This window comes from Adiantum capillus-veneris, chromosome 22 (genome assembly GCF_014529385.1).
Source record: "Adiantum capillus-veneris isolate H3 chromosome 22, ASM1452938v2, whole genome shotgun sequence".
Classification (NCBI taxonomy): domain Eukaryota; kingdom Viridiplantae; phylum Streptophyta; class Polypodiopsida; order Polypodiales; family Pteridaceae; genus Adiantum; species Adiantum capillus-veneris.
The window spans coordinates 35,945,449-35,972,356 of NC_140952.1; the positions used below are offsets into that span (position 1 = coordinate 35,945,449).

Below are 26,908 nucleotides of genomic sequence, written 5' to 3' on the forward strand. Positions count from 1 at the left end.
AATAAGCTTTGCCACAATTGGATAAAGACATTATAGGCATTATTACTATGTAATCCTTGTGATCTAAACTACATCATATTAGAAAAGCTGCAAATGTATGTAAATATATACATGTGTGCACGCACACACGCGCACACACAGACACACACACAATCATGAAATATTGCTCGATTGCAAAAAATAGGATAACAGTAAGGCAACTCGTGATAGACATAGGGGAGACAACGTAATACCAAGGCACATATGTTTCACCTATTATTCATCCCCATAAATAACACTTCATATGATGTTGCATTCGAAGAAATCTAAGAGGAAGCGCACACTCAGAAATGGACTACTTGGAAAAGCAAACACTCTGGACTGTGGAAGGAAAATGCCCCATCACAGGTCACAAGCAAAGTGTTAAGGATAGCTTCACATCGGTCCGGCATACGAGAAATCAAAGTGTAAATTCAATTTTCAGGCAAAGACATGAGAGGGAAAGCTCTCATATGCCAAGTAACACAGATACTGCTTCAGTATAGCAAACATTCCATTCCCAAACTGGTGGAAAGTTATTGCATCCAGTTTCTTTACTATCCAGAAATAGCTATTTCAATGCCAAGTAATAAGAAGCTTGATGGTCGGTCAGTACAAAAATGAGTTGCCGTTACGAAGTCCTCTTTATCCTCAACCAAGTGCTCCTACAAGAGTAATGATTCCAACCTAAAATTTGTGTCTTCATGGTCAAGGAGGAGACCCCTATGAAAAAAAATGCAGATCAAGTGCCAGAAACATATTAATTAAGGTCTCCCAATGAAGCAAGGGATCACTTACGCCAGGTTGAGTTCTTAATCTTTCATTAATGGCCCTGCTTGTTTAGCCCGTTATTTGCTTGAAAATAGTGCCTATAGCACAAGCGAGGAATTACAGCATAGACCAGAGATTAACGGGACTCCTATCAGAAGGGATCCCCTCTTTGCTGGGCTTGTTTCACAGGCCATAAAATGTATGAGAGCCTACATCAAGAGAGCTAGTTACATTCAACATTTTCTTTGTGACATTCCTTCAAGTGAGCAATTGCCCTCCAGCCAATATCATGTCGGTAAAACCCATCAGGCCAGTCCACCCTGTCCACAGCCTGGTAAGCCCTTTCTTGGGCCTGCACAATGTCTTTGCCCAGAGCAGTCACCCCCAGCACCCTACCTCCGGCAGCGACAACATTACCATGTGAATCCAAGGCTGTTCCAGCATGAAAGATCTTCACCCCTGGTGCAGCCGCCTCTGCCTTCTCCAGATCCTTGATTAACGTTCCTTTCTTGTACTTCCCTGGATAACCTTCACTGGCAAGCACCACCACTAAAGCTGCTTCATCAGACCAGGAAAGGGAAAGGCTTTCAAGCTCTCCTTTACAAGCCGCTAGCAGTGTACTTGCAAGATTGGATTGTAAGCGAGGGATTAGTACCTGCATGAACCCACTCGAGCATATCACAAATTATATAGCTAGATTTTGAACCGACATTGACTGACCACACAATTTGAGCATAAGACAGCCTTAAAAGTTGGCCATTTTAAGCAACTCGTGTTCATAGAGTCACTGTTGGTAATTCTCAAGGCCACTATGCGAGGCAGCTCACCTTAGCAAAAATCACACATTTACTACAACCACCCCCCCCCCCCCCCCCCCACCTTTTTTGCAAAACCTGTGTCATGCACTGTCTAGCGTAAACCGCAGTGAGCAAGTCAAACACTGGTGCTATTTTTAACTTCATTTACATCCTTTCTTCGTAATGTTCAAGCATTCCTTCATTGAAAGCACCACACGCTAAATAAAAAAGAAAGACATCATCAAAATGGCATACCTGACATTCAGGATCTCCGAAGCGCACATTGTATTCGAGTAGTTTAGGCACTCCAGATTTCTTATCAATTATGAGCCCTGCATATAAAACTCCCACAAACTTACACCCCTCTTTTTCCATACCTTCCACAGTAGGATGGATAATGGAATCCATAACTAAACCCTCCATTTGAGGGGTAAGGGCAGGAGCTGGAGAGTACGCTCCCATCCCACCTGTATTTGGCCCCGTATCCCCATCTCCAACTCGTTTGTGATCTTGAGCTGATGCCAATGGAAGTGCGTGTTCTCCATCTACCAGAGCAAAAAAAGAAACTTCCTCACCCTCAAGAAACTCTTCTACAATCACAAGCCCACCTGCTGCTCCAAATGCTCTATCCACAAGCATAGAATCAACAGCATCAAAAGCGTCTTGCAATGTCATTGCAATAATCACACCTTTCCCAGCAGCCAATCCATCAGCTTTGACTACAATGGGTGCACCTATTTCACTTATGTACTTCTTAGCATCCTCTGCGTTGGTAAAGGACTTGTACTGCAACCAAGTTAAGATGCCATTAGCAGACAAATACTGTGTGTTCGAAGCAGTTCCACCAGAAAGATATTTTCTACAGCACGATAACTCTTGAAACTGCTTCATTTTTTTTTTTCCCTTTTCTTGCCAGGGTTTTAGTTAGGACTATGCTTCATTCTTTTGCAACATGAGGGTTAGGATGATCAATTGTCCTTTATTCTGGTCTCATGGGCCATTTTGGCCCTTAAAGAGACAATATCTTCTTTCTTGCTTGCTTTCCTTGAGCACTCCTCAAACTTCTTTACTAAGCAGTTTCTGATGCCACTATAAAAACAAGTCCCTCACCAAACTCTGTAATTGTTGCAAACAATTACAAATCCAGTGATTTCTCACCTCCCATCATTCCATTGGTTTTCTAAAAAACCGGAACAGCCTTTGAAATGATTCATTCTCCTCGTTTTCCTGCACGATTCGTTCCACGCAATGGGGTACTTCGCCTGTTCTTACACGAGTACTACTGGATTTGAGTACCTCTTCAATAAGCAGCAAAGAGATTAATACAATCTAAACCAAGCACTACTAATTTGACCATAACGAGACATTTTGTGTGATATAGATTCAGGATCACTAGTAAAACAACACAGTAACATATCGTTGCTCTCTCAGAAGATCAAGAAACTTGGAACTGAAATGAGCTAAAAGCAAGAATCGCATTGAGAAGAGTAAGACCTTGGCTGTGGGAATATTGTACTTCATGCATAGCCTCTTCATGAAATCCTTCGACCCCTCCAAGGCAGCCGCTTTGGCTGAGGGTCCAAATGCTAAAATTCCTGCTGTGGCAAGGTCATCTACAAGTCCTGCAACAAGAGGTGCTTCTGGGCCAACCACCACAAGTCCAACATCATGCTCTTGGCAAAACGCTGTTACGCAACAGCTCATGCTGACATCCAAGTCTGGCATGCATATGGCATCACCAGCGGCAGCTATGCCTGGATTTCCAGGAGCACAAAAAACCTCACTACAAGTTGAAGCTCGCTGTAGGCCATAGCAGATTGCATGCTCCCTTCCGCCTCCACCGATGACTAGGATCTTGATGCCTTCTCCTGCATCCAACACCAGCTGATTATATTTCAGGTAAACCTGAACATTTAGAGCAGGTGTAGATTTAGGACACAGTAATTACAAATTGAATATCACAATCGAAATTGTTTTTCTATATTGAGCGACGAACCTAAGCCCCTACTTAAAAATTAGTATGCAGCTAAACTGTTTGAAATTGCTGAAAAAGCAACCATAGCACTCGTCATGACACAAACCCCACCCCCAACTTGAAAATTCAACTTGTGATGAATCACTGACGAGGAGCAGCTACAAGGGTCACAGCTCTAGTTCAATACAACGTAGAATCATGTATAAAATGCTCTGCTACTTATATGCTCTCCTGGTCCTCATCCTTTTGATGGCCTTCTTTACCATCTCTGTGGTAAAGAAAGCATGTGTGTGAGCATGGTTCTAGGGGGTCTAGAGGAGGTGGCTACCCAGGAACTGTGTACAAGGAACTGCATACTAACCCCAAACCTCCGTAGATGTGATGGCTGGAGAGGGAGAGTGCTCATGGAAAAATCTCCATGCCTCACCTAAGTCTTGACTAAAAAATAATTGCTATAAATCTTGCTCTAATCGAGCAGGGAACGCCCGCTTCTTTTGTCGCACCAAGTGCCGGAAGGCAATTCTGTTAAAGTTTATGGCATCTCAAGTGAATAGCCCAATGTTATCCAAATATTTATTTTGGCTTTAGGTATTTATTTTATTTATTTGTCAAATCTTGGGTAACGCAATTTTCCTATATATGCAACCTAGTGCCCCCATTGTAAATCATCTATCTATCTAATTCATTGCCCAAGTTGGTTGGTTTAGAAGTCTCTCTCTCTCTCTCTTTTGCTTAGCTCACATCGACCAACCTAGGATCCCATAGTATATATCTTTGTTTTGTACTGTTGTTAGGTTATTTTCGTTACTCTGACTTTGTATCAGATCCACCACCTTGTAACTTTCTGGTCTCATAGGTCACTACGGCCTTTTGAAGACGTTAATATAACATTTCATTTCATTTCATTTCTCTCTCTCTCTCTCTCTCTCTCTCTCTCTCTCTCTCTCTCTCTCTCTCTCTCTCTCTCTCTCTCTCTCTACCTACGGCCTTTTGAAGACGTTAATATAACATTTCATTTCATTCTCTCTCTCTCTCTCTCTCTCTCTCTCTCTCTCTCTCTCTCTCTCTCTCTCTCTCTCTCTCTCTCTCTCTCTCTCTCTCTCTCTCTCTGCTCGCGCTGCTGTGCTGCTGCCGCCTGACTTGCGCCTTCCCCCCCACCTCACGTCCCCGGCTGCACCATCGCGCCCGCCCTCGTGCGCACGCCCCCCCCCCCCCCCCCCCCCCCGACTCGCTGCACCTGTGGCACCCTGCTATGCACCCCCCCGCGCCCGTTGCCCTAGCCCTCCCCATCTCCTACGCGTAGTGTGTCTCCACCCCCTCTCCTACGCGTAATAAGTCCCCCCCCCCCTCGTTTTTTCTTTCACGCGTAGGACGTACATCCTCTACGCGTAGTGAGTTAGTTTTTTTTTCTTTCTTTTTTTTTTTTTTTGGTGGCCCGCCTCCTTCCCCCCACCCTATCTACCATAATTCCCCCCCCCCCCCTTTCTCTCTCTCTCTCTCTCTCTCCAACCTATAGCTATCGCTTTCCCCCCCCCCCCCCCCCCCCCCCAGGCCGTACCGCCTCGCGCTCCACCACTCACTGAGACCGTCGCTAGTGGGGGTGCACAGGACGACTCCTCCAAACGCCCAATTGCCGTGCCTGCTGCTAGGGTGGGTGCACACGCTCATCTAATCCCCTTGCGGACGACAATCAAGCATGAGGAAGACAAACGAAAAAGCCAACCCCCTAGAGGATGCCATTCGAAAATGCAAAGAGGAAATGACGGAGACCATCACCAAGATGAACCGCAATCTCTGGGGCACAATAAACATTCTCGAAGGACGTGTGTTGATCCAAGAGAACAAGATAAGCATGCTGGAAGACTGAGTGACGACCCAAGAGGAAGAGATCACGTCACTCAAGAAAGAACTCGCCGAAACCCGATCAAGAAACACACTGGAAGAGGGCGAACTGCAACCCTCAGTAATTGAAGAAATCAACACGATCAAGGAACAAGTACGGGCCATCAAAGAGGGAGAAGAACAGCACAAAGAAATGACGACTTCTTGGGTGGATGTTCTTACCAAAACCCAACAGAAGGCGGACGAAGCCGAGAAATGGATCAAGGTGGCCAAGAAAGGAAAAGACAAGGAGATAACGCCCACTCCACACCCAACACCATCATTAACCAAACACTAGAGGAGGAGCAGAGGAGAAGGGTGCGCGCTTTACATGTGAGAATTTGCGGTCTTAAAGACAAAGGCAATGTGGACGAAGAAGTAAAAGAACTCACAACCTTGATGGGGATTCATGAGCCGACACACACAAGGGCATGGAGAGTGGGCAACATAAAGAAAAATGGAGACAGTGGAGAAACCTCAAAAGAAAGAGCACTCATCCTCCGTTTTCCCTCCATGGAAGCAAAGAAGTCATTCTTGAAGAAAAGACCAACTCTTAAAGAGACTAGCATCTTTCTTGGGGACTTCAATGCTAGGACTGCCCATCACCAGGCAGTGTTTTATGATACTTCAAAGGAGATGTTAAGAGAGATAGATGTGGCAGAGACGGGCCTTTCCAGACTATCACACGATATGGAATATACTGAGTATGGGCGGCACCTGATAGACATGGGCACTGCACATGGATTGGCCATCTTGAATGGCCTATAGAGATTTCCTGCTGCGGGAGGTTTTACATGCTTCCCACACAGACATGGGGCTAGCACGGTGGACTATGTCATGGCACAACCGAACCTCATCTCTAGTATCGAGGATCTCACAGTTGGGCCCAGACCGGTCGGGGTGGCAGTGGATCATGCTCTGGTGTCACTGACCATCTCCTTCCATTTCAGTGCAGCACACAGGCCACAGGTAGCAGCCCCTACTCGCTACACATTCACAAGGGAGACGGACTCGGTATACATGGACGGAATCTACAGACGCTTATGCACTGAGGACCCGGGGCGACCTCTGGAGGAGCTAACTACTATACTGACACAGACATTACATGAGGCAACAGCTGAAGCATACCCACACACCCAGCCTGAGCAGAGCCGCCGATCTTGGAGCATGCCTCAGAACAGCTGGTACGATGAGGAGCGCCGCCAGACTAGAGCCAGACTTCAGAGGGAAGTGCTGTTGGGGAGCGTCACTCACAGAAAGTCACAGATGGACTTCCGACGCCTGGTGCGGCGGAAGAAGAGGGCTTTTTTGGCTAGACTCGAGCAAGATCTACATCAGCTATTCTTGAGTCAAGACTCGCATGAAGCGTGGCGGCTTTTTCATGAGCAGTCCCCCCCCCCCCTGCTATTTCCTCCACAGAGACCTTGGGTCAGTACGCATCATCTTTGTACACAGTACCTGGACAGCCGCCCTTCCCCAACCCCCCTGACCCATGCACATACATGTGTCTTCTTCATTGCCGAGATGGTGAAGAAGCCATTGATAGGATGAAGAGGGAGAGCATATGATCATGAGGGCTAGTAGTGAGCATTTCATGCATGCCAAAGACCTACTAGCAGAGCTTCTAGCAGTTATGTTTAAGTGCATGTGTGAGGGCCTACCGGACACTTGGAGCCTATCTACAATCGTACCTATCTTCAAATCAGGAGACCCCATGGAGCCTGGGAATTATCGCACTATTATGATTGGGCACACACTGGCACGGTTGTATGCATCCATTCTTGAGCAACAGCTAAGTAGATGGGCAGAGAGGGAAGGAATACGTGCAACTGGGCAGGCACGATTCAGGAGAGGCTTCTCTACTCTCGACCACATCCTAACACTCAAGGCCATCATCGAGGAAGGCAGATCTCATGGGAGAGGGATCTATTGTAGCTTTGTGGACTTCCGCAAAGCTTTCGACACAGTACCCAGAGCTAGACTGATGCGCAGATTACAGGAAATGGGAGTACCCACAGAACTCATTTGGGGGATCATGGCATTGTACAGATCAGTAGTAGGGCATGTACGCACCCCGGAGGGACTTTCTACACCGGTTCACTCCACTATTGGGGTGAAGCAAGGCTGCCCGCTCTCTCCCACTTTTTTTGGTATGTATGTGGATGAGATTTCTGACTACATTGACAACGATGGGGATAAAGGTGCTCAGTTGGCAGGGACATGGATTCCACTTTTGTTTTATGCTGATGACATAGTGTTGATCTCCGAATCCCCAGAGGGAATGCAACGTCAATTGGATACTCTGCATACGTTTGCCCACGAAAGTGGTTTGTCTGTCAACCTGGGTAAAACCAAGGTTATGGTGTTTAATACCACCCCACAGTGGATCAGGAGGTCAGCACCTACACTCACATACGGCCAAGAGACGGTGGAGTACATAGACGCTTACACTTACCTTGGAGTGGTTTTTAGCGGACCTACATTCTCACTCAGAAGAGCAGCAAAAACCAGACTTACTAGAGGTTATGGTGTTTAATACCACCCCACAGTGGATCAGGAGGTCAGCACCTACACTCACATACGGCCAGGAGACGGTGGAGTACACAGACGCTTACACTTACCTTGGAGTGGTTTTTAGCGGACCTACATTCTCACTCAGAAGAGCAGCAGAAACCAGACTTACTAGAGCCCACGCAGCATTGGGTAGATTAGAGAGGATGTGTTTGCAGGTTCAGTTTCAGGAGCCCCGAAAGAAGCTCTGGCTCTTTGACACCTTGGTGGCTTCAGCATTGCTCTATGGAACCGAGATATGGGGACCTTCACTGGATCACCACGGGAGGACGGGTCGCTCAGACGGATGGGGGAACATGGAGAAACCTCTCGTCTCTATGATCTCGCGGCTCATTAGAGCCAAGGCATCAGTACCACGGGCCATTATTCGAGCAGAGCTAGCGGCCCCCCCACTTGTAGTGGAGGCGCTCACAAGATCAGTCTCCTTCATAAACCGCACATGGGAACTTCCTAGAGACAGATATGCTCGCATAGCACTTGAATCCTCTCGACAGTTAGCCATACAAGGAGATACAACATGCTGGTATGGGGAGATGACATCATGGTTTCAGGCACATGGGTTCAGCATAGACCGGCTGCCACCATTCCATTACTCATTGGATGCACCATCTCTCACCCTTACACAATCAGAGATCACCAAGCTCATACGCCAAGACCTGACCCAGCTAGACACCAGAAGGACATGGATACAACCAGCACAAGAATTGGGCACGAAGATGGCTTTCTACAAAGACCACCTTCTCCAGCTTACGGAAGATGGTTTTGTGGCGAGACCCAGATACATGGATATCCACTTGTCTCATGGGATACGATGTGCTATTGGCCAGTTACGCACATCTTCTCACCAGTTGCGGATTGAGACTAGGAGATACAGCCGAGTACTAGCAGAGGACAGGACATGCCCCTTGTGTAACATGGAACCTGAGACAGAGCTACACTATACATGTCGCTGCCCCGTCTACTACGAGATACGAGGCCGCTTCCATTGCTTGTTCAGAGAAGGTTTTGGACCACTCTCAAGAGTCATGGGATACGAAGATCAGAGATGTCTGGGCTTGTTCTTGCTCGAGCTGCGCAGACACAAAGATAGCCTGATCAATGATGAGGCTAGCCAGTCTCAACGACGGATCACAGACTTCTTCAGAGCAGACACGGGACAGCCGCAAGAGCCACTCCCACAGCAGAGCTCCCCCTCGTCTCACACCAGAGGCACATTGATTGACCGAGCGATTGAACTGGGGAAATCCAGGCGCCCGCAACTGCGAAGAACTACACAGCATCAACGGAGGCTACGACAAAAAATTCGGAGCACGCTGGCCAAGCATGCACGACGCCCGGTCAGACTACTGACCATGGAGGAAATTGATGAGATTCGCCAACGACCGATGCTAGATCTCTTGTGATTCAGCTATCCCAACAAGCCGCCCATTTTTTGCTTAGTCTTTTGCTTGGTTCACATCGATCAACTTAGGACCCCATAGTATATATCTTTGTTTTGTATTGTTGTTAGGTTATTTTGTTACTCTAACTTTGTATCAGATCCACCACTTAGTAACTTTCGGGTCTCATAGGTCATTATGGCCTTTTGAAGACGTTAATATAACATTTCATTTCATTTCTCTCTCTCTCTCTCTGATTGTATTAGTTTGGTCTCATAGGTCATTTTGGCCTTTTGAAGACGTCTAATATAACATTTCATTTCATTTATCTCTCTAGTGACCGATGTTGGATCTCTTGTGATTTAGCTATCCCAGCTAGCTGCTTAGTTCACACCTACCAGTTTAGGATTCCATAGTATTTTCACTTTGTCATTTTGTTACTATGACTTTGTATCAAATCCACCACATTGTAATGCTCTGGTCCATAGGTCATTTTGGCCTTTTGAAGACGTTAATAAAACATTTCATTTCATATGTGTGTGTGTGTGTGTGTGTGTGTGTGGGGTTTTCGCGCAAGCTGTTCGTTGCAGAAGGTAGCGAGGTGGATGACTGCAAGCAGTTAAGCTTCGAGGAGGGCTGGGCATTGCAACAAAGAAAGCCCTCTCTCTCTCTCTCTCTCTCTCTCTCTCTCTCTCTCTCTCTCTCTCTCTCTTCTCTCTCTCTCTCCCCCCTATTCTATTTGGTATGTATGTGGATGAGGTTTCTGACTACATTGAGAGAGATGGTGATAGAGGTGCACAGCTGGCAAGGACATGGATTCCACTATTGTTATATGCTGATGATATTGTGTTGATTTCCGACTCTCCGGAGGGGATGCAACGTCACTTGGATGCTTTGCATAGGTTTCCCCAAGAAAGTGGTTTGTCTAAAAATATATCCATTGTGGGGTGGTATTTAATACCACCCCACAATGGATCAGGAGGTCAGCGCCCGCATTCACATACGGCCAGGAGAAGGTGGAGTATACAGATGCTTACACTTACCTTGGAGTGGTTTTTAGTGGGCCGAGAGACTAGATTGACCAAAGCCCATGCAACATTGGGTAGATTGGAAAGGATGTGTTCACAGGTTCAGTTTCAGGAGCCTCGGACGAAGCTCTGGCTCTTTGACACTTTGGTGGCTTCTGCATTGCTTTATGGAGCTGAGATTTGGGGACCTTCACTGGATCATCACGGGAGGACAGGCCACAGTGATGGATGGGGGGACATGGAGAAGCCTCTGGTCTCTATGATCTCGTGGCTCATTAGAGCCAAGGCTTCAATACCACGTGCTATTGTACGAGCAGAGCTAGCTGCCCCCCCACTAGTGGTTGAGACGCTCACCAGATCTGTCTCCTTCATACACCGCATGTGGGAACTTCCCAAAGACAGATATGCACGCCTTGCACTTGAGTCCTCTCGACAGTTAGCCATGCAGAGAGATACAACATGCTTTGGCGCGCACTCTTTGAAAATTTTGGCACTAAGTTGAATATTTCATCTACTTTTCATCCACAGTCAGATGGTCAAACAGAGATTTACAATCAGTTGGCTTTTGATGTTTTAAAGTCATATGTGCATGATCAACAGTCTCACTGGGAGCTCTATCTCCCATTGATCCAGGTTATTTTGAATGGCTCTTTTTCCTCTGCCGTTGGTCCAATTCTGTATGAGGCAGCTTTGGCCATCCATTTCATTCACTTTTGACTCGCTCGGTCAGTCAAATGCGTGATGCTAATGCTGAAAGTCAGTCATTGGATGCGATTTCTGAGAGTAAAGCTTCAACTAAGCAAGGCTCAAGAATCTTATTCACGGCAGGCTAATAAGCATCATCAAGATGTTTCGATCAAGGAAGGAGATTGGGTGTATTTAAGAATCATGAAGCAACATCTTAAGCAAGTTGGAAAGAAGAGTCCCAAGTTGTCTTTTCGAATATATGGTCCATTTCTTGTCATTAAAAAGATAAATGAGGTTTCAATGAAATTGCAATTGCCTAACTCATGGTCATGCACAATGTTTTCCATGTTTCTTGGTTGAAAGTGTTTCAAGGAACGCCTCCAAAGGACATTTCGGAAGAAGAACCGGAGATCATCGATGAATCTGAACTCATGGAGCCAGAGCAAGTGTTGTTGCATCGGTTTCGACATGGTTCGAAGAAGCAAGTGAGACAGTACTTTTTGAAGTTCAAGGATCGAAGAACCCACGAGGCAGGGTGGATCGACGAAGAGTTTTTCAAATATTATCCAGAGTTGTTGGCAGACTACAAGCAAGCCATGCAGCTCGGTACCAATACCTGACTTTAAAAAGGAAGGGATGTCACGTGCACATCTAACCCTTTGTGCATGTGGACAAGCTACTCATGACAAGGGTTCAGTTAGCCTAGCTTAGGAAGTGTTCTGGCACTTTTGTGAGTCTGTTCGCAGACCGTGCATGCCCAAGCACTTAGAATAGATGCATATCCTCTGGTTGCACACAGCATGATCATCAGCATTACCATCAGAATCTATTAGGAGCATTTTCCAGTGCATTAAACCTATTTTCGTTGTTTTAGCCATTTTTCACTTATTATCTTTAAGTGACTTTTGTTGGGAACTCGGTAGGGCAAATGAGCCAAGGCAATATAAAAGAAAACCTAGCGCTAGGCTTATCTGGCAGAAGAGCAGGAAATGCACAGGCAAGTGAACTTGCAGCAGGCATCTCTCGCTCTCTCTCAAGCAAGAACCTTGAAGACCTGGAGTTTTCTCCAAGCAAAAGCCAGCATTTTTCAGCAGCCCTTTGACCAGCGTTTCAAGCCCTGCAGATCAGCGTTTTGAAGCCCTTGATCAGCATTTTTCAGCCTCTGTCAACAGCGTTTTTCAGCCTCTGTTCTCAGCGTTTTTCAGTCAACAACAGCAACGATTTCAACCAATCTCCATAGCATCTCTACAGCAGCAAATTCAGCGCTTTAATATAGCATGAATAAGCGTTTTTAGACAGCATGAAATCAGCGTTTTCAGCAGCACAGACGGCAGCAGATCCCGCCCTTCCAGCAGTTAGCATTTCAGCCTCGTCGTTGCCGTCATCGACAACCTAGAACACATTGCATCATAGCCTCACGACTTGCATCAGCCTCTTGTACCAGATTTGTGCAATCAATAACATAGACCTCTCGCGCCATTGAGAGAAGGGCCTTCGGAGGAGGGTTTGACAACTTAGTCTGGTGTCGTATTCTTCTCTCTCTATCTCTCAGTCTCAGCACCTTCATTCACGGAGTCATTCACTTTGTTTGTGATCATTTGCACTCTCTCACTAAAGGAACCTTGAGCACAGTTCGGAGCACTCATCTTGAGCAAAGTTCAACATTCACTTCTGCTACACCTTACACATGGAGCGTGAGCGCCAAGACCAACAGGCATCCTTGGATCGCGAGTGTGAACAAGCGCGCTTGGTGCCCGAGAGAATTGGATCGCGAGCGCGAAGAACGAAAAGCAGAAAGAAAGGCCGACTTAGAGTGTGAGCGCGAGCAAGCGTCGCAAGTGCGCCTGGCGGCCGAGAAGCAAAGGACAGCCTTGGAGAGTGAGCGCGAGCTAGCGCGCTTGGCGGCCGATGAGAAAAGGGTAGCCTTGGAGTGTGAGCGTGAGCAAGCGCGCTTGGCAGCCAAAGAAAGAAAGGCAGCTATCGAGTAAGAGCATGAGCAATCACGCGAAGCCCAACGAGTAGCGGCCGAAGAAAGACGAGTGGCCTTGGAGTTAGAGCATGAGGCACAGAGAGACCAACGCATGCAAGAGTTGGTCCTACAAGTTCTCACCTCGAAACCCAAGCCGGCCAAAGATGTTGGTGGTTCATCAAGTGACGCAAGCCGAGATTCGGACTCCAACAACCCCGTCACAAAGAAGTTGACATTTAGTAAGTATGACGGTAAGATGGATGCTAGTGTTATTCCTTCTTGGTTGCATCAATTTAATACTTATTTTGCAACAACTAAGAAGACAGGGAATAGCAAGGTTCTCACGACAGCCATGTACCTTGCCGGTGATGCCATTAATTGGTACCACGCATGGCAAGAGGCACAGTTGGCCGCGCACCTAGAGGCAGCCAACAATGACGCGCCCCTTTCCTTCAATTGGGCCGACTTCCAAGACAAGCTCAAGGCGCGGTTTACACCACCACAGTACCTAGAGCGGTTGAAAGAAGATCGGCACAATCTCAAGCAAAATGGTATGCCAGTCATGTCTTTTCCTAACCGTGTTTTGCAGCTCGGGCCTCGGCACCCAATTACGCAAATCGGATGATGAGCACAAAGAGGCTTTTCTTTTTGGGTTGGACAAATATATCAAGTTTGATGTAGAAATCTTCAACCCCGTGGATCTCAACAAGGCGGTAGCAATTGCTCTCTCCCAAGAGATGAAGCACAACAAGGGAAAGCCTAAGGAGAACAAGTCGTCTCAAAGTACCACTTCAACTTCTCAGAACTCTCAGAATGGTAAGAACGGTAAGAATGGTATATCTTCTAGCCAATCTTCCTCTAATCCTTCGGAAAAGAACTCTAGCAATGAATCTAAGGGTAAAGCTAAAACACCTGCTAAACCTAAGCTCACCCCTGATGAAAAGGCCACAAAAGGAATTATTGGAGGATACATAACAGCAGAAGAACGTCATTTATGCTAAGGAAGGTCGTTGTTATCAATGTCACGTCAAGGGTCACATTAAAGCGGCTTGTCCTAAGACAGCCCCACCTAAAGAACCTAAGGCACCTGCAGCAACCACAAGCACTTTAATGAACCAAGCCGAATCTTCTCATGTCTCTGACACACACATTGATGAGTCTCTCATGAAGTGTTATGGTCATGTGAAGGGTCAGCGTTTTGTCATATTGTTTAATCTAGGTAGTATGCATGATGTGATTAGTGCCTCTCTTGTAGAGAGAGCTCGCCTAGAGGTTAGTCAGACATCTCCTCTTGAGGTGTCTGGCTTCACTCCCGGTATGGACTCTCCCATCACGCAAGAGTACATTGATGTGTTGTTTACAGTTCAACAAGCTGCTTTCCGTAGGAAATTTGTCGTGTCTCCTCTCTCAAAATGCGATATGCTTTTGGACATTAGATAGTTTCATGAGCATAACCCTCTCATTGATTGGGAGGACAACACTCTCGCATTAAATGCCAAGAGTGACTCTCCCATGATCATTCGTGCTGAGGAGGGTCTGCATTGTTTGCCTCTCATTTCACATGTGCAAGTAAAGCGTGAATTATGACAAGGAGCACAAGCGGCGTTCATCTATACCTCTCCAGTTACCTAGAGCATTCACGCTCCAGACAGGTATTCAGCTTTGTTTACCAAGTTTAATCATCTCTTTTTGGAGGATGATCTTCCACCCCGTCTTCCACTCGAGCGGCTGGAGGACCATTGCATCGAGCTTACTGAGGAGGCATAGCCTGTCAGTAAGGCTCCCTACCGTTTGAACAAGACACAGGAAGAAGAGTTAGAGCGGCAACTCACGGAGTTGGTGGCTAGAGGATTCATACGTCCTAGTGTAAGTCCTTTTGCTGCTCCTATTTTGTTTGTCCGCAAGAAGGATGGTTCGTCTCGTTTGTGTGTTGATTACAGTGCATTGAATAAGATGACCGTCAAGAACAAGTTTACGATGCCTCGCATTGAGTATATCCTTGATAGGCTCAATGGGGCAAAGGTCTTCAGCAAGGTCGATCTCAAAAGTGGATACCATCAGGTAAGGGTATTCAAAGGCGACATCTTCAAAACCGCTTTTCGCACAGAGCGAGGGCAATGGGAGTATGTGGTTATGCCTTTTGGATTGACAGGTGCCGTGGGTACATTTAACTGTCTCATGATAGGCCGTTTAGCGATATGGTTGGTGTATGTGTGTTCATCTTTCTGGATGATACTCATTTTTTTTGCATCGTAGGAACAACATGAAAAGGATGTAGAAAGGGTATTGACCCGTTTAGATGAGTGTCAGTTGTACATTGCAACTAAGAAATCTGAGTTTTTTTTCACTGAAGTTACTTATCTCGGTTATATCATTTCTGCAGAAGGCGTTTAGATGAGTGTCAGTTGTACATTGCAACTAAGAAATCTGAGGTTTTTTCTCACTGAAGTTACTTATCTCGGTTATATTATTTTTGCAGAAGGCGTCAAGCTAGACCCCGCGAAGATGGAACAAGTACGTAATTGGGATTTGCCCAAAACTGCATATGGTGTGCGTTCTTTTCTTGGTTTATGTCAAGCATAAAGTTCGCAGATACAGAATTTTGCACACATTGCCGCACCCATGACTGATGTTTGGAAAGGGGTAAAGACTCACCATCAGTGCGTGGATTTACACGAGGCAGCCATTGAGGCTTTCGCAGCTCTCAAGGTTGCGGTGACAGAAGCGCCGTGTCTCATCCTTGCCTCTTGTGATGACCCCTTTGAGGTATGGACGGATGCGAGCAATGTCGCCATAGGCGCTGTGCTTCAGCAACATGGTCGTCCAGTAGCTTTCCTTAGTCGGAAGCTCAATAGTGCAAAAAAGAACTATTAAATTTATGATAAAGAACTTTTGTCTGAGTATAGTTATATAGTATCATAGCATTGAATTATAAATCAATGTCAAATAACAAGTTACTAAGAAAAATCTTATTTCAAGTGTTGATAACATTTCTTTTTGTTTCTTTTCTGAGACAAAAAAGTATGTTTGTTAAATGTAAAGACGTATCCTTTAGAGGTTCATAATGATGGCGTTAAGGCCAATAACGATGGTAGACAAGAAGTGAAAGTTCACCGGAGCTAAGGGTAATAATTCTTTCAAACCGCTTATGTTTTGAAAGAGATCGTTTGAGTTTGCCTTTATGGTAAAGACGTCGCCTGACGCTCTGCCCCGGGCAAGTTTGCAAAGAGAAAACTGCGTTTGTCATTCACTCTCTTAAGCATTGGAAGCCTTTTCTTTATGGTAGAGAGTTTATAGTTCGCACAGATCACCAAGCCCTCAAGTGGCTCCAGTCTATGCCTAGTGCACATTGGAGTGATCGGCAAGCACGATGGTCACAATTTTTTGAGCAATTTGGAGGTTTGATTGAGTATGTGCCTGGAAAAGCTATATACCTTCATAAGTTCAGAATAGTCTGAACTCACGAATTATAAGAGGGAATAAAGCACTCATAAAACTATAAAAGCAAGGGACACACGAAAAGAAAAGAAAAACAAAAACAAACAAACTAACTAACTAAATCACTTTGATTGCTTCGAAACAAAACTAGATAAAACAAAACATTATTAACTTAAAAATGTTTTCAAAAAAGGTATGTGCCTGGAAAAGCTAACCCTGTTGCAAATGCGTTAAGTTGCAAAGGACACATCCTAGCTCTTGAGTCAAGATAGTTTCTCTTCAAGGTGTGTCTTTCGACAGCATGAAGAACCAGTATGCGGATTCCCAATTTGGTAAGCAATGGTTGCAGGCTCTTGCTTCCCAAGGGCCAAGCAACTATCTCATTCGTGATGGTTTATTGTATTTTCGTCAACGTCTATGTGTGTTGCCCTCTCTCAGGACAACCATATTGCATAATGCACATGACTCTCTCACGGGTGGACACAGGGGAATAAACACCAGTCTGGAAAAAATAGAAAGATTCTTTTTCTGGCCGAAAATGCGAAAAGATGTGTTTCGTTATGTCACACAGTGCACTATTTGTCAAAAGGTAAAAGCTCCTCGTGGTAAGCAGCAAGGCCTCTTGCTTCCGCTGCCTATTCCCGATGGACCTTTTCAAGATATTTCCATGGATTTTGTGACTAACCTTCCACCTACTTTGCATTCAAGGAACACTCAATGTTGGACAATTGTTGATCGTTTCAGCAAGTTTTGCATGTTGATTCCTAATAAGGCCACAATCACCGCACAAGATGTAGCACGGTTGTTCATCAAGCATTGGTACCCCCTCTGTGGTTTGCCAAAATCGATTGTTTCAGATAGGGATGTTGAGTTCACATCCAATTTTTGGCGCGCACTCTTTGAAAAGTTTGGCACTAAGTTGAATTTTTCATCGGCTTTTCATCCACAGTCAGATGGTCAAACAGAGATTTACAATTAGTTGGCTTTTGATGTTTTTAAAGTCATATGTGCATTATCAACAATGTCATTGGGAGCTCTATCTCCCATTGGTTCAGGCTATTTTGAATAACTCTTTTTCCTCTGCCATTGGTCGAACTCCGTATGAGGCAGCTTTTGGCCGTCCGTTCCAGTCACTTTTGACTCGCTCGGTCAGCCAAATGCCTGATGCCAATGCTGAAAGTCAGTCGTTGTGTTACAAGACGGGCACCACGTGCCAATAGAAAAGAACAGACTGAACAGACTTTTAGCACTTCAATAACAACTGAACTCAGAGAGAGAGAGAGAGACGACACACGACACGGAGTGGCGGAATTCCACTCCAGAGAGTATTGGCCCCAAACCTTGGCGCCCCTTTCGATATTTCTTTATATTGCATCAACACAGTACAAGCCGGTACTCAAGACTCTGCACCTTCTCCAGGAAGCATGCCAAAGAATGAGCCCTAACCTCATATTTAAAGGCCCTTGGCCTGAAAAGCAGTTACAGTGAAAAGCCTTCAAACCTCAAAAGCATCTGGTCCAAAAGCAAAGCCAAAAAGCTGTCAGAGCAATTTACGAAAATCCGTACAGTCCTACCACGTCAACACCGCCAGCGTGAAAAGCAAAAATTCGTACAATTCTACCACGTCATCAGCTAGCGTGATTTTTGGAAATTTGCCACATCATCAGCCTGCTTCGCAAGTTTCTTGTGTGTGTTTGTGAGTCCTGCTTTATTTCCTTTATGTCACTTGGGGCCCCATCGAACGGGGTCCCCATAAGTTGGTAGGACTTCTTCTTCTGTTACTTGTTCTTCTTAGGGTTTAGGCCCCTCGGCAGGCATCTGCAAGTTGGCTCCCTTCTTTAGGGCTTTGACACGTAAGCAGTTTGTGACATCTCCCCTTCTTGAAAGAGAGTAATCGTCCGCGATTACAGTATATCTACAAAACAACTCAAGTTAGCTCAAAAATTTCCGAGGGTCATTCCGAGGGACAATCAGTTTGCTCTTTTTGTTAAGGAGTTAGCTTCTCCTTTCGGCTCTTTTGATCAAGGAGTTAGCTTCTCCTTTCGTCTAGATCGGAACTCTTGATATTCCGGCATAGTAAAATTAGCCATCACACCCAGATCGTACTGATCTTCCACAGGTGTCTTGATGCACTAAAATTACATACCCAGGCAATCTCATCCAATTAGGAATATTCAGTAATTGACACATCACAATGCAACACAAATGCTTATATATGCATGTTACCAGACATAGAAACATAAAGCCGCCAATGAACACTCCTCCCGCATAACCTAACAAGGTCCGGGCGGGGAGATATTCAACGACTCCCTCATCACTCCTCCCGCATAACCTAAAAAGGTCCGGACCGGGAGATATAGAGGCCTTTTACAACCAAACGCCCCCCAAACCGTAGCCTGCGTCATTTGGAGGTGTTGAGAGTAACCACTACTCAGACTTCTTAATACTCCTCCCGCATAACCATCCAGGTCCGGGCCGGGAGTCACAACAATACTCCCCTCGTAAATAACCACAAGGGTCCGGGCCATGAGTATGTGTAACAAATTGATGACGTGTCAAAGCCCTGTAGAATGGAGCCAACTTGCAAATGCCGGTCAAGGGGCCTAAACCCTAGAAGAAGCAGAAGCAACAGAAGAAGAAAGCAGCACATTTCCACCGGACTGCTGACATGGCAGATTATACGGATTTTCGAAAATTCCGCTGATTGCTGATGTGGCAGAACTGTACGGATTTTCGCTTTTTACGTTGGCAATGCTGACGTGGCAGGACTGTACGGATTTCCGTGATTTACGCTGGCAGCTTTTTGGCTTTGCTTTTGGGGGCCTAGGTGTTAGGTGCAACGGAATGATTGTTTGTGCTTTGCTCAAGATGAGTGCTCCGAACTGTGCTCAAGGTTCTTTTTAGTTCTTATGGAAGGGAGAGCCTTCCGTTCTTAGTGGAAAGTGCTATGATCACGAACAAAGTGAATGGACAATGTGCGTGCAAGTGTATGAGACTGAGAGATAGAGAGAGAAGAGAGATACGACACCAGAGACGTTGTAAAACCCTCCTCCGAAGGCCCCACTCTCGTCGGCGAGAGTGGTCTACTTTTTGATTGCACAAAGTGGTACAATGCGTATGCAATGGACTGATGCAACTTGGACTATGCCGATGACGACGACGGTGATGACGACGACCTTAGGGCTGAAATTTGTGGTCTTCTAACTGCTGAATTTCGGGACTGTTTCGGTGGCTGAAAATAATTGTTTTGGCTGCGTTTTTATGGCTGAAAATGGGGGATCTTCTGGAATGGATCTAGGCTGAATCTGCTACTGTGTCGAATGCTGAAAAACGCTGCTGCTCTGCTCCATTGGTGGCTGAAAATGAAAACGCTGCAGCAAGTGCAAAACGCTAGCAAAAAACGCTAGGTTGTCTGAGGAATCTGCAAATCTTGGGCTGATGGTAGCGTTAGTAAAAACGCTAGCAAGCTGGGTATCTGTGGCGATGCAATGCTGTGGAAAAACGCCAGGGAATGGAAGGTGATGGCGATCATGCAAGGGCTGAAAACGCCAAGTGCTGAAAATGCCCGGCGAGGAAGGAACTCCAAAAACGTTGGGTGTACTGCTGAGGTTCTACTGAGAAGGTGCCTGTTGAGCATGTCCTCCTGCTACCTCTTCTGCCACAGTGCTAACTTGGGTTTGCTTATATATTAACTTAGCAAAATTGCCCTACCTACTTTTGTTGGAAAGTCACTTAAAAATAATAAATGAAAATAACCAAAAATAGGCTAAATGCACTGGGAAATTCCCCTAACTGAATCTGATGGATTCTGAAGGGAAAACTGATGATCATGTTGTGTGCAACAAGAGGATATGCATCTACACAAAGTGACTGGGTATGCACAGTCTACGAATAGACTCACAAAAGTGCCAGATCACTGCTAATCTAGACTTGACTAGACTGATTGAACCCTGATCATGTTGTAGCTTGTCCACGGACACATAGGGTTGGATGTGTCACGTGACACTAGGGCCTTTAAATATGAGGTTAGGGCTCATTCTCTGGCATGCTTCTTGGAGAAGGTGCAGAGTCTGGAGTACCGGCTTGTACTGTGTTGATGCAATATAAAGAAATACCGAAAGGGGCGCCAAGGTTTGGGGCCAATATTCTCTGGGATGGAATTCCGCCACTCCGTGTCGCGTGTCGTCTCTCTCTCTCAATTCAATTGTTATTGAAGTGCTAAAAGTCTATTCGATCTGTTCTTTTCTATTGGCACGTGGTGCCCGTCTTGTGACAGTATGAACAAGCATTCTCAAACATCATTTCTCACTACTCCACCCGGGAGTAAACTCACCAATCATTGAAACTAGTATTACAACCAAAGTCAAACAATTCAAATCGGCACCAAGACAGGTTCAAAACAGATACCATCCATTTCAAACAAATTCCAAACAAGATCACCAAACAAGTTCTCAAACAGATTTCAAACTTAAAAAGCAATCTCAACATCAATCGAGCTCGAAAAGTCGACTGACTTTCCAACCTGAAACCTGCATCAAAAATTTAGGGTTAGGTTCATTCCATAGGGTCGTAGCCGAGCACAGCATGGTCCATCAGCTCTTGGACAAACAGTGTTTCTTTGGCAGCGATGGTAGTCCCAAGATAGCAATCGCACTAGACCTCCAAGGTCATCTGATCGTGAAGAGACATCTACTGGGAGATGTCGAGAAACTTCAAGTTATAATCTGCTAGTGTTTCCATGGCAAGCATTTTAAGATACCCCACTCTACCACAAGTTACACTCCAAAGGAAGATGTCAGAAACCATATAACTTCGGGTTTAAAAAAATCTTGAAAGCTTGCCAAGTCCTTGGAAGTGTGCGGCTTGGTAGCTATAGACATCTGCATGGTACTGTCTCTGAGAAAAACAACAACTTGAAACGAATCTTGGATCCTTCTCTTGCAAGTGATCTTAATGGCTTATGCCCTGTAAGACATGAGCTGTGAAGACGGGAACGCGTCCCATGCGTGATGAAGTAAGGGCAGGAGTGGCTAATAGGTCCGGTTTGGAGGGCGAAGATACCTCGAATAAATTCCATAATTCTTGTCCGGGTTGGAGGACGAAGATACCTCAAATAAATCCATAAGTCTCGTCCGGGTTGGAGAGCAAAGATACCTCGAATAAATTTCATAAGTCTCGTCCGGGCTGGAGGGCGAAGGTACCTTGAATAAATTCCATAAGTCTCTGGTTTGCTCTGTCTGCTCTTTTGTGGGACCGGTATGCTTTCAGAAAAGCACACGCCTGATGCTTTGATACCACTGTCACAAGACGGGCACCACGTGCCAATAGAAAAGAACAGACTGAACAAACTTTTAGCACTTCAATAACAACTGAACTCATAGAGAGAGAGAGAGAGAGAGAGACGATACGCAACACGGAGTGGCGGAATTCCACCCCAGAGAGTATTGGCCCCAAACCTTGGCACCCCTTTGGTATTTCTTTATATTGCATCAACACAGTACCAGTCGATACTCCAGACTCTGCACCTTCTCCAAGAAGCATGCCAGAGAATGAGCCCTAATCTCATAGTTAAAGACCCTTGGCCTGAAAAGCAATTACAGTGAAAAGCCTTCAAAACTCAAAAGCATCTAGTCCAAAAGCAAAGCCAAAAAGCTACCAGGACAATTTACGGAAATTTGTACAGTCCTGCCACGTCAGCACCGCCAGCATGAAAAGCGGAAATCTGTACAATTCTGCCACGTCATCAGTCAACGTAATTTTCGGAAAGTTACCACGTCATCAGCCTGCTTCGCAAGTTCTTGTGTGTGTGTGTGAGTCCTAGTTTATTTCCTTTATGTCACTTGGGGCCCCATCAAACAGGGTCCCCATAAGTTGGTAGGACTTCTTCTTCTGTTACTTGTTCTTCTTAGGGTTTAGGCCCCTCGGCCGGCATTGCAAGTTGGCTCCCTTCTTTAGGGCTTTGACACGTCAGCAGTTTGTGACACGTTGGATGAGATTTCTGAGAGTGAAGCTTAGGCTAAGCAAGGCTCAGGAGTCTTACTCACGGCACGCTAATAAGCATCGTCAGGATGTTTCGATCAAGGAAGGGGATTGGGTGTATTTAAAAATCATGAAGCAAGGTCTTAAGCAAGTTGGAAAGAAGTGTCCAAAGTTGTCTTTTCGGATGGAAGCTGAAGTCATGGAGCTCGAGCAAGTGTTGTTGCATCGGTTTTGCCATGGTTCAAAAAAGTAAGTATGACAGTACTTTTTGAAGTTCAAGGATCGAGGAACCCACGAAGCGGTGTGGGTGGATGAAGAGTTTTTCAAAGATTATCCCGAAATGTTGGCAGCCTACAAGGAAGCCATGCAGATCGGTACCAGTTTCTCACTTTAAAAAGGAGGGGATGTCACGTGCACATCTAACCCTATGAGCATGTGGACAAGCTACTTCATGACAAGGGTTCAGTCAGCCTAGCTTAGAAAGTGTTCTGGCACTTTTGTGAGTTTATTCGCAGACCGTGCATGTCCAAACACTTAGAGTAGATGCATATCCTCTGGTTGCACATAGCATGATCATCAGCATTACCAATCAAAATCCATCAGGAGCATTTTACAGTGCACAGAACCTATTTTCCCTATTTTAGCCATTTTTCACTTATTATTAATAAGTGACTTTGTTGGGAAACTGGGTAGGGCAAAGTTGCTAAGTTAATACATAAGGAAACTAGCAGTCACTTAGTGGAAGCAGAAGAAGCAAAGAGAGCACAGGCAAATCCTCTTGCAGCAGGCCCTCTAGCTAACCTTCTCAAGCAAGAACCCCTCAACAAAACTCTAGCGTTTTCAGCCTGATCTACCAACGTTTTTCAGCCTAAACTGCTAGCGTTTTTTCAGCCAAATTTGACAGCGTTTTCAGACCTGGTTTGCTTGCGTTTTCAGCCTGCTGTTCACAGAAAGAAACCAGCGTCTTCAGAGATCTACATCAGCGTTTTCAGCAAGGTAAAATCAGACCAGCGTTTTTACAGCCTGCTGTCCAGCGTTTTCAGCCATAAGAAACAGCGTTGTTCAGCCCTAAGAAGCAGTGTTTCCCTCAGCCATCAAGCTAGCAAAGATCAGTCCCCCGACTTGGTGCAACAGTTACCAATTCGCAGCATTCAGTTTTCAGCCTTAGCATCGTCATCGTCGTCCTCTTCCTCGACATCGACATAGCATCATCTAGGACTCACAGCATCCGCACCTTGTATCAGATTTGTGCAATCAATAGCAATAGACCGCTCTCGCCATAGAGAGTGGGGCCTTCGGAGGAGGGTTTGACAACATTCTGGTGTCGTATTCTTCTCTCTCTATCTCTCAGTCTCAGCACCTTCATTCACAGTGTTTGCCACTTTGTTTGTGATCATTTGCACTCTCTCACTAAAGGAACGCAAGGCTCTCCCTTCCGTTATTAAAAGGAACCCTTGAGCACAGTTCGAAGGACTCATCTTGAGCAAAGTTCAACATTCACTTCCGTTGCACCTTACAATATAAGGCTTGATACCTTTGTGTTGTAGCTCTTGCACGGAATGGAGAAGAATAAATTGCTTGATGCTAGAAATATGGTTAATTATGACATTCTAATACTAGGCCTAAAACTTTCTATAAAACACTAGATAGTTGTTGCCACCTTGTTTTGTGTTTGTTTAGAATGTTACATGAGATGTAGTAGCATTGAGAGCATCTATTACATACACGGAGTGGTGAGACCATATCAAGTAGACTAGGCTTATGGAGATTTTTTGTCCTACATAGTGATATCTCACTAGGGTCCTACAGCCCAACAGCTAGCGCAGAGGATATCAAAGCATGCTGATGACAGAGAGCCCCTCATTATAAACCATCACAACACACAAGCGGGCCATCCCGGATATCACAGCCAAACATCAGAGACATCTCAAGAAGAGATGGCAACGGAAGACCACTGACCATGTGGAGATCATGCAACTTTGCAAATCCTTACAAAGGGCTCCCCTATGTACACCATACTACACCCTCCCATCACCATATGATGGAGCTGACTAGGCTTGCATTTTAATAATGATGTACTATCCGAGGCAAATAGATAGGCATTGAGCGCCATCATGAGTAGAGCTCCATCCATATGAAAATGTACTATACCAGGCATATAGATAGGCATTGAGCGCCATAATGAGTAGAGCTCCATCCAACCCTTATGTACCTTACCCACACTACTCTCATGCCTTGTATACCATCGACACATCCATTCACAGTCTTTTTGTTGTTTGAATCTTATCTTTTCTGTCTTTGGCACACACACATTGTCTCAGTTTGCCAGTTTTTCATCAGACCGAAGTAATCCACACACCCCTACACACACATCTATGGGCACCTCCGTGTGTGTGTGTGTGTGTGTGTGTGTGTGTGTGTGTGTGTGAGAGAGAGAGAGAGAGGGCGTTGTTCTTTGTTGAAGACATGTATGACACGCAAATCAGTCACATGCCTGTTGAATTGTTCGTGGATGACTTGATCCTGAGTGGCGAAGCTCCTGACTTCGTATAGAGCGGTGGGCAACTGAGCTCAGAGCACTTCAACTTGCATAAGAGCTGATTGAAGGAAAAGATGTTGTGGGATAGACGGCACGAACTCAAAACAAGCTGCGAAGAAGAAGCTCGTGTGCGCGTGGACGAGAAGCGAGGGCAGCAAGCGAAAGCTGATGCTGCCATCATGCAAGCTCAAGCTCTGTTCTTTGCTCTTTCCACTACCTCCATTTTCCGTGAGATGTTTGAACGTTTGAACGGCGAAGTTAGCCATCAAGGTTTTTAGCCTGCCTAACCAAGTGGCCTCAAAGTCAGTTCTCTCTCTCTCTCTCTCTCTCTCTCTCACACACACACACACACACACACACAAGAGGTAGGCTATAACCTTTCTATCACCCAAGAGTGGTAGATTGGTTATGGCATTTCACACACACGCACATATAAGAGGTAGGCTATAACCTTTCTATCACCCGAGTGGTAGATTGTTTATGGCATTTCCCTCTTGAATTACAGGTCTTGAATTCTACTCTCCTCGTTGGATAGATCTTTAAGGTCTCTTGGGATAGTTCCTACAAAGTTAAAATTGTCTTCTTCTTCTTCTTCTTCTCTTTCTCTCATACACACACCACACACACAAGAAAATAGATTTTTACGTTGTGACTCGTAGGAACAATCCCAATAGACCTTAAAGATCTATTCGACAAATATTGAACTCAAGACCGGATTTTGTGTGCTCGAACACACACACTTGTGTATTGTTTCAAAAATAGCAGCAATGATGGGCATGAAAAACCATTGATAGTTTGATGTCTAAATAGAAAAAGGGAGGGCGAGCACACGGCTAGGGCACACAATGGGTGGCAGATGTAATTAGTTGGCTTTGTACATGTAAGTTCAAACATACCGATGTGCTCTTTCTTATGTCTGATTAGTATATTGTTGGCTCAAATGTTGGAGGAAAAATAATTTTTAGAACATGCACATTTTACTCTTGAGCTTCTCCTACAAGGACATTTTGAAAAATTAGCAATACTTCAATAGACTTATACATTTTGCAAAATTAGCAATACTTAAATAGACTTATACATGAATTTGTGGCGATTTTAAGTGGTTTTCTTCCTTTTCCTCTTTCTCTCAATCGGCACAAGGGTAAGTTGAAAACAGACTTTTCTTGAACACTGGTTCTCTCTCTCTCTCTCTCTCTCTCTCTCTCTCTCTCTCTCTCTCTCTCTCTCTCTCTCTCTGTGTGTGTGTGTGTGTGTGTGTGTGTGTGTGGAGGCGTTGAGGGCCTCTATTTGACAAGTTTTCATAACCACCAATTCTTGGAAGCATGCATACCATGTATCTATCAGACGCATTGGGAGTGTGTTCTCACAAGAAACTAGTCTTCATTGTATTTGTTACCTACTAGAATTATAAACTCCCGCCTAGATTCCAAGCTTGCTTTGAAGAAAACCAATTTTACATGTTTTAGTGTAAAAGTAAGCATAACCACCAATTCTTGAGAGCATGCATAGCATGTATCTATCAGACGCATTGGGAGTGTGTTCTCACAAGAAACTAGTCTTCATTGTATTTGTTACCTACTAGAATTATAAAATCCCACCTAGAATCCAAGCTTGCTTTGAAGAAAACTGATCTTTACATGTTTTAGTATAAACGTCGGCAAATCCTTCAAATTTCGGTCTTAAAAATTTGGAGAAATTCAAACGTGTCTTTTTTATCTTTGGTTATGAAAATTGCTTTTGGCGAGCCATGTAAATCAACACAACCCTCTTCTCTCATCTCCTTGACACAAACGTTCACCAAGTGGGAAGCTCTCTTCGTGCACCTGCAAGATCCCTAGCCACTGCTCTTCTGTTGTAAGCCGTTGGACCTACAAAA

The 26,908-nt window shown here is 45.2% G+C and overlaps 1 protein-coding gene across 1 annotated transcript; it reads right to left on the bottom strand.

Moving 5' to 3' along the window:
- Window positions 1-754: 754 nt before the first annotated feature.
- Window positions 755-25,291, bottom strand: LOC147429158 (phosphoribosylamine--glycine ligase-like). The gene is made up of 4 exons (XM_086495324.1): window positions 24,988-25,291; window positions 3,081-3,454; window positions 1,842-2,372; window positions 755-1,444 (listed from the first exon to the last, which is right to left on the bottom strand). The coding sequence occupies exons 1-4, from the start codon at window positions 25,211-25,213 to the stop codon at window positions 1,013-1,015; spliced, it is 1,563 nt and encodes a 520-aa protein (XP_086351450.1). The 5' UTR covers window positions 25,214-25,291; the 3' UTR covers window positions 755-1,012.
- Between the last annotated feature and the right edge of the window lie 1,617 nt (window positions 25,292-26,908).

Excerpts from the sequence above, each read along its gene's own strand:
- LOC147429158 (XM_086495324.1), bottom strand. The coding sequence starts at position 25,213 with ATGATGGCAGCATCAGCTTTCGCTTGCTGCCCTCGCTTCTCGTCCACG. Across the intron at positions 2,373-3,080 it reads ACAATATTCCCACAGCCAAG|TACAAGTCCTTTACCAACGC; the intron begins GTCTTACTCTTC and ends ACTTGGTTGCAG. Across the intron at positions 1,445-1,841 it reads TCGGAGATCCTGAATGTCAG|GTACTAATCCCTCGCTTACA; the intron begins GTATGCCATTTT and ends GGGTTCATGCAG.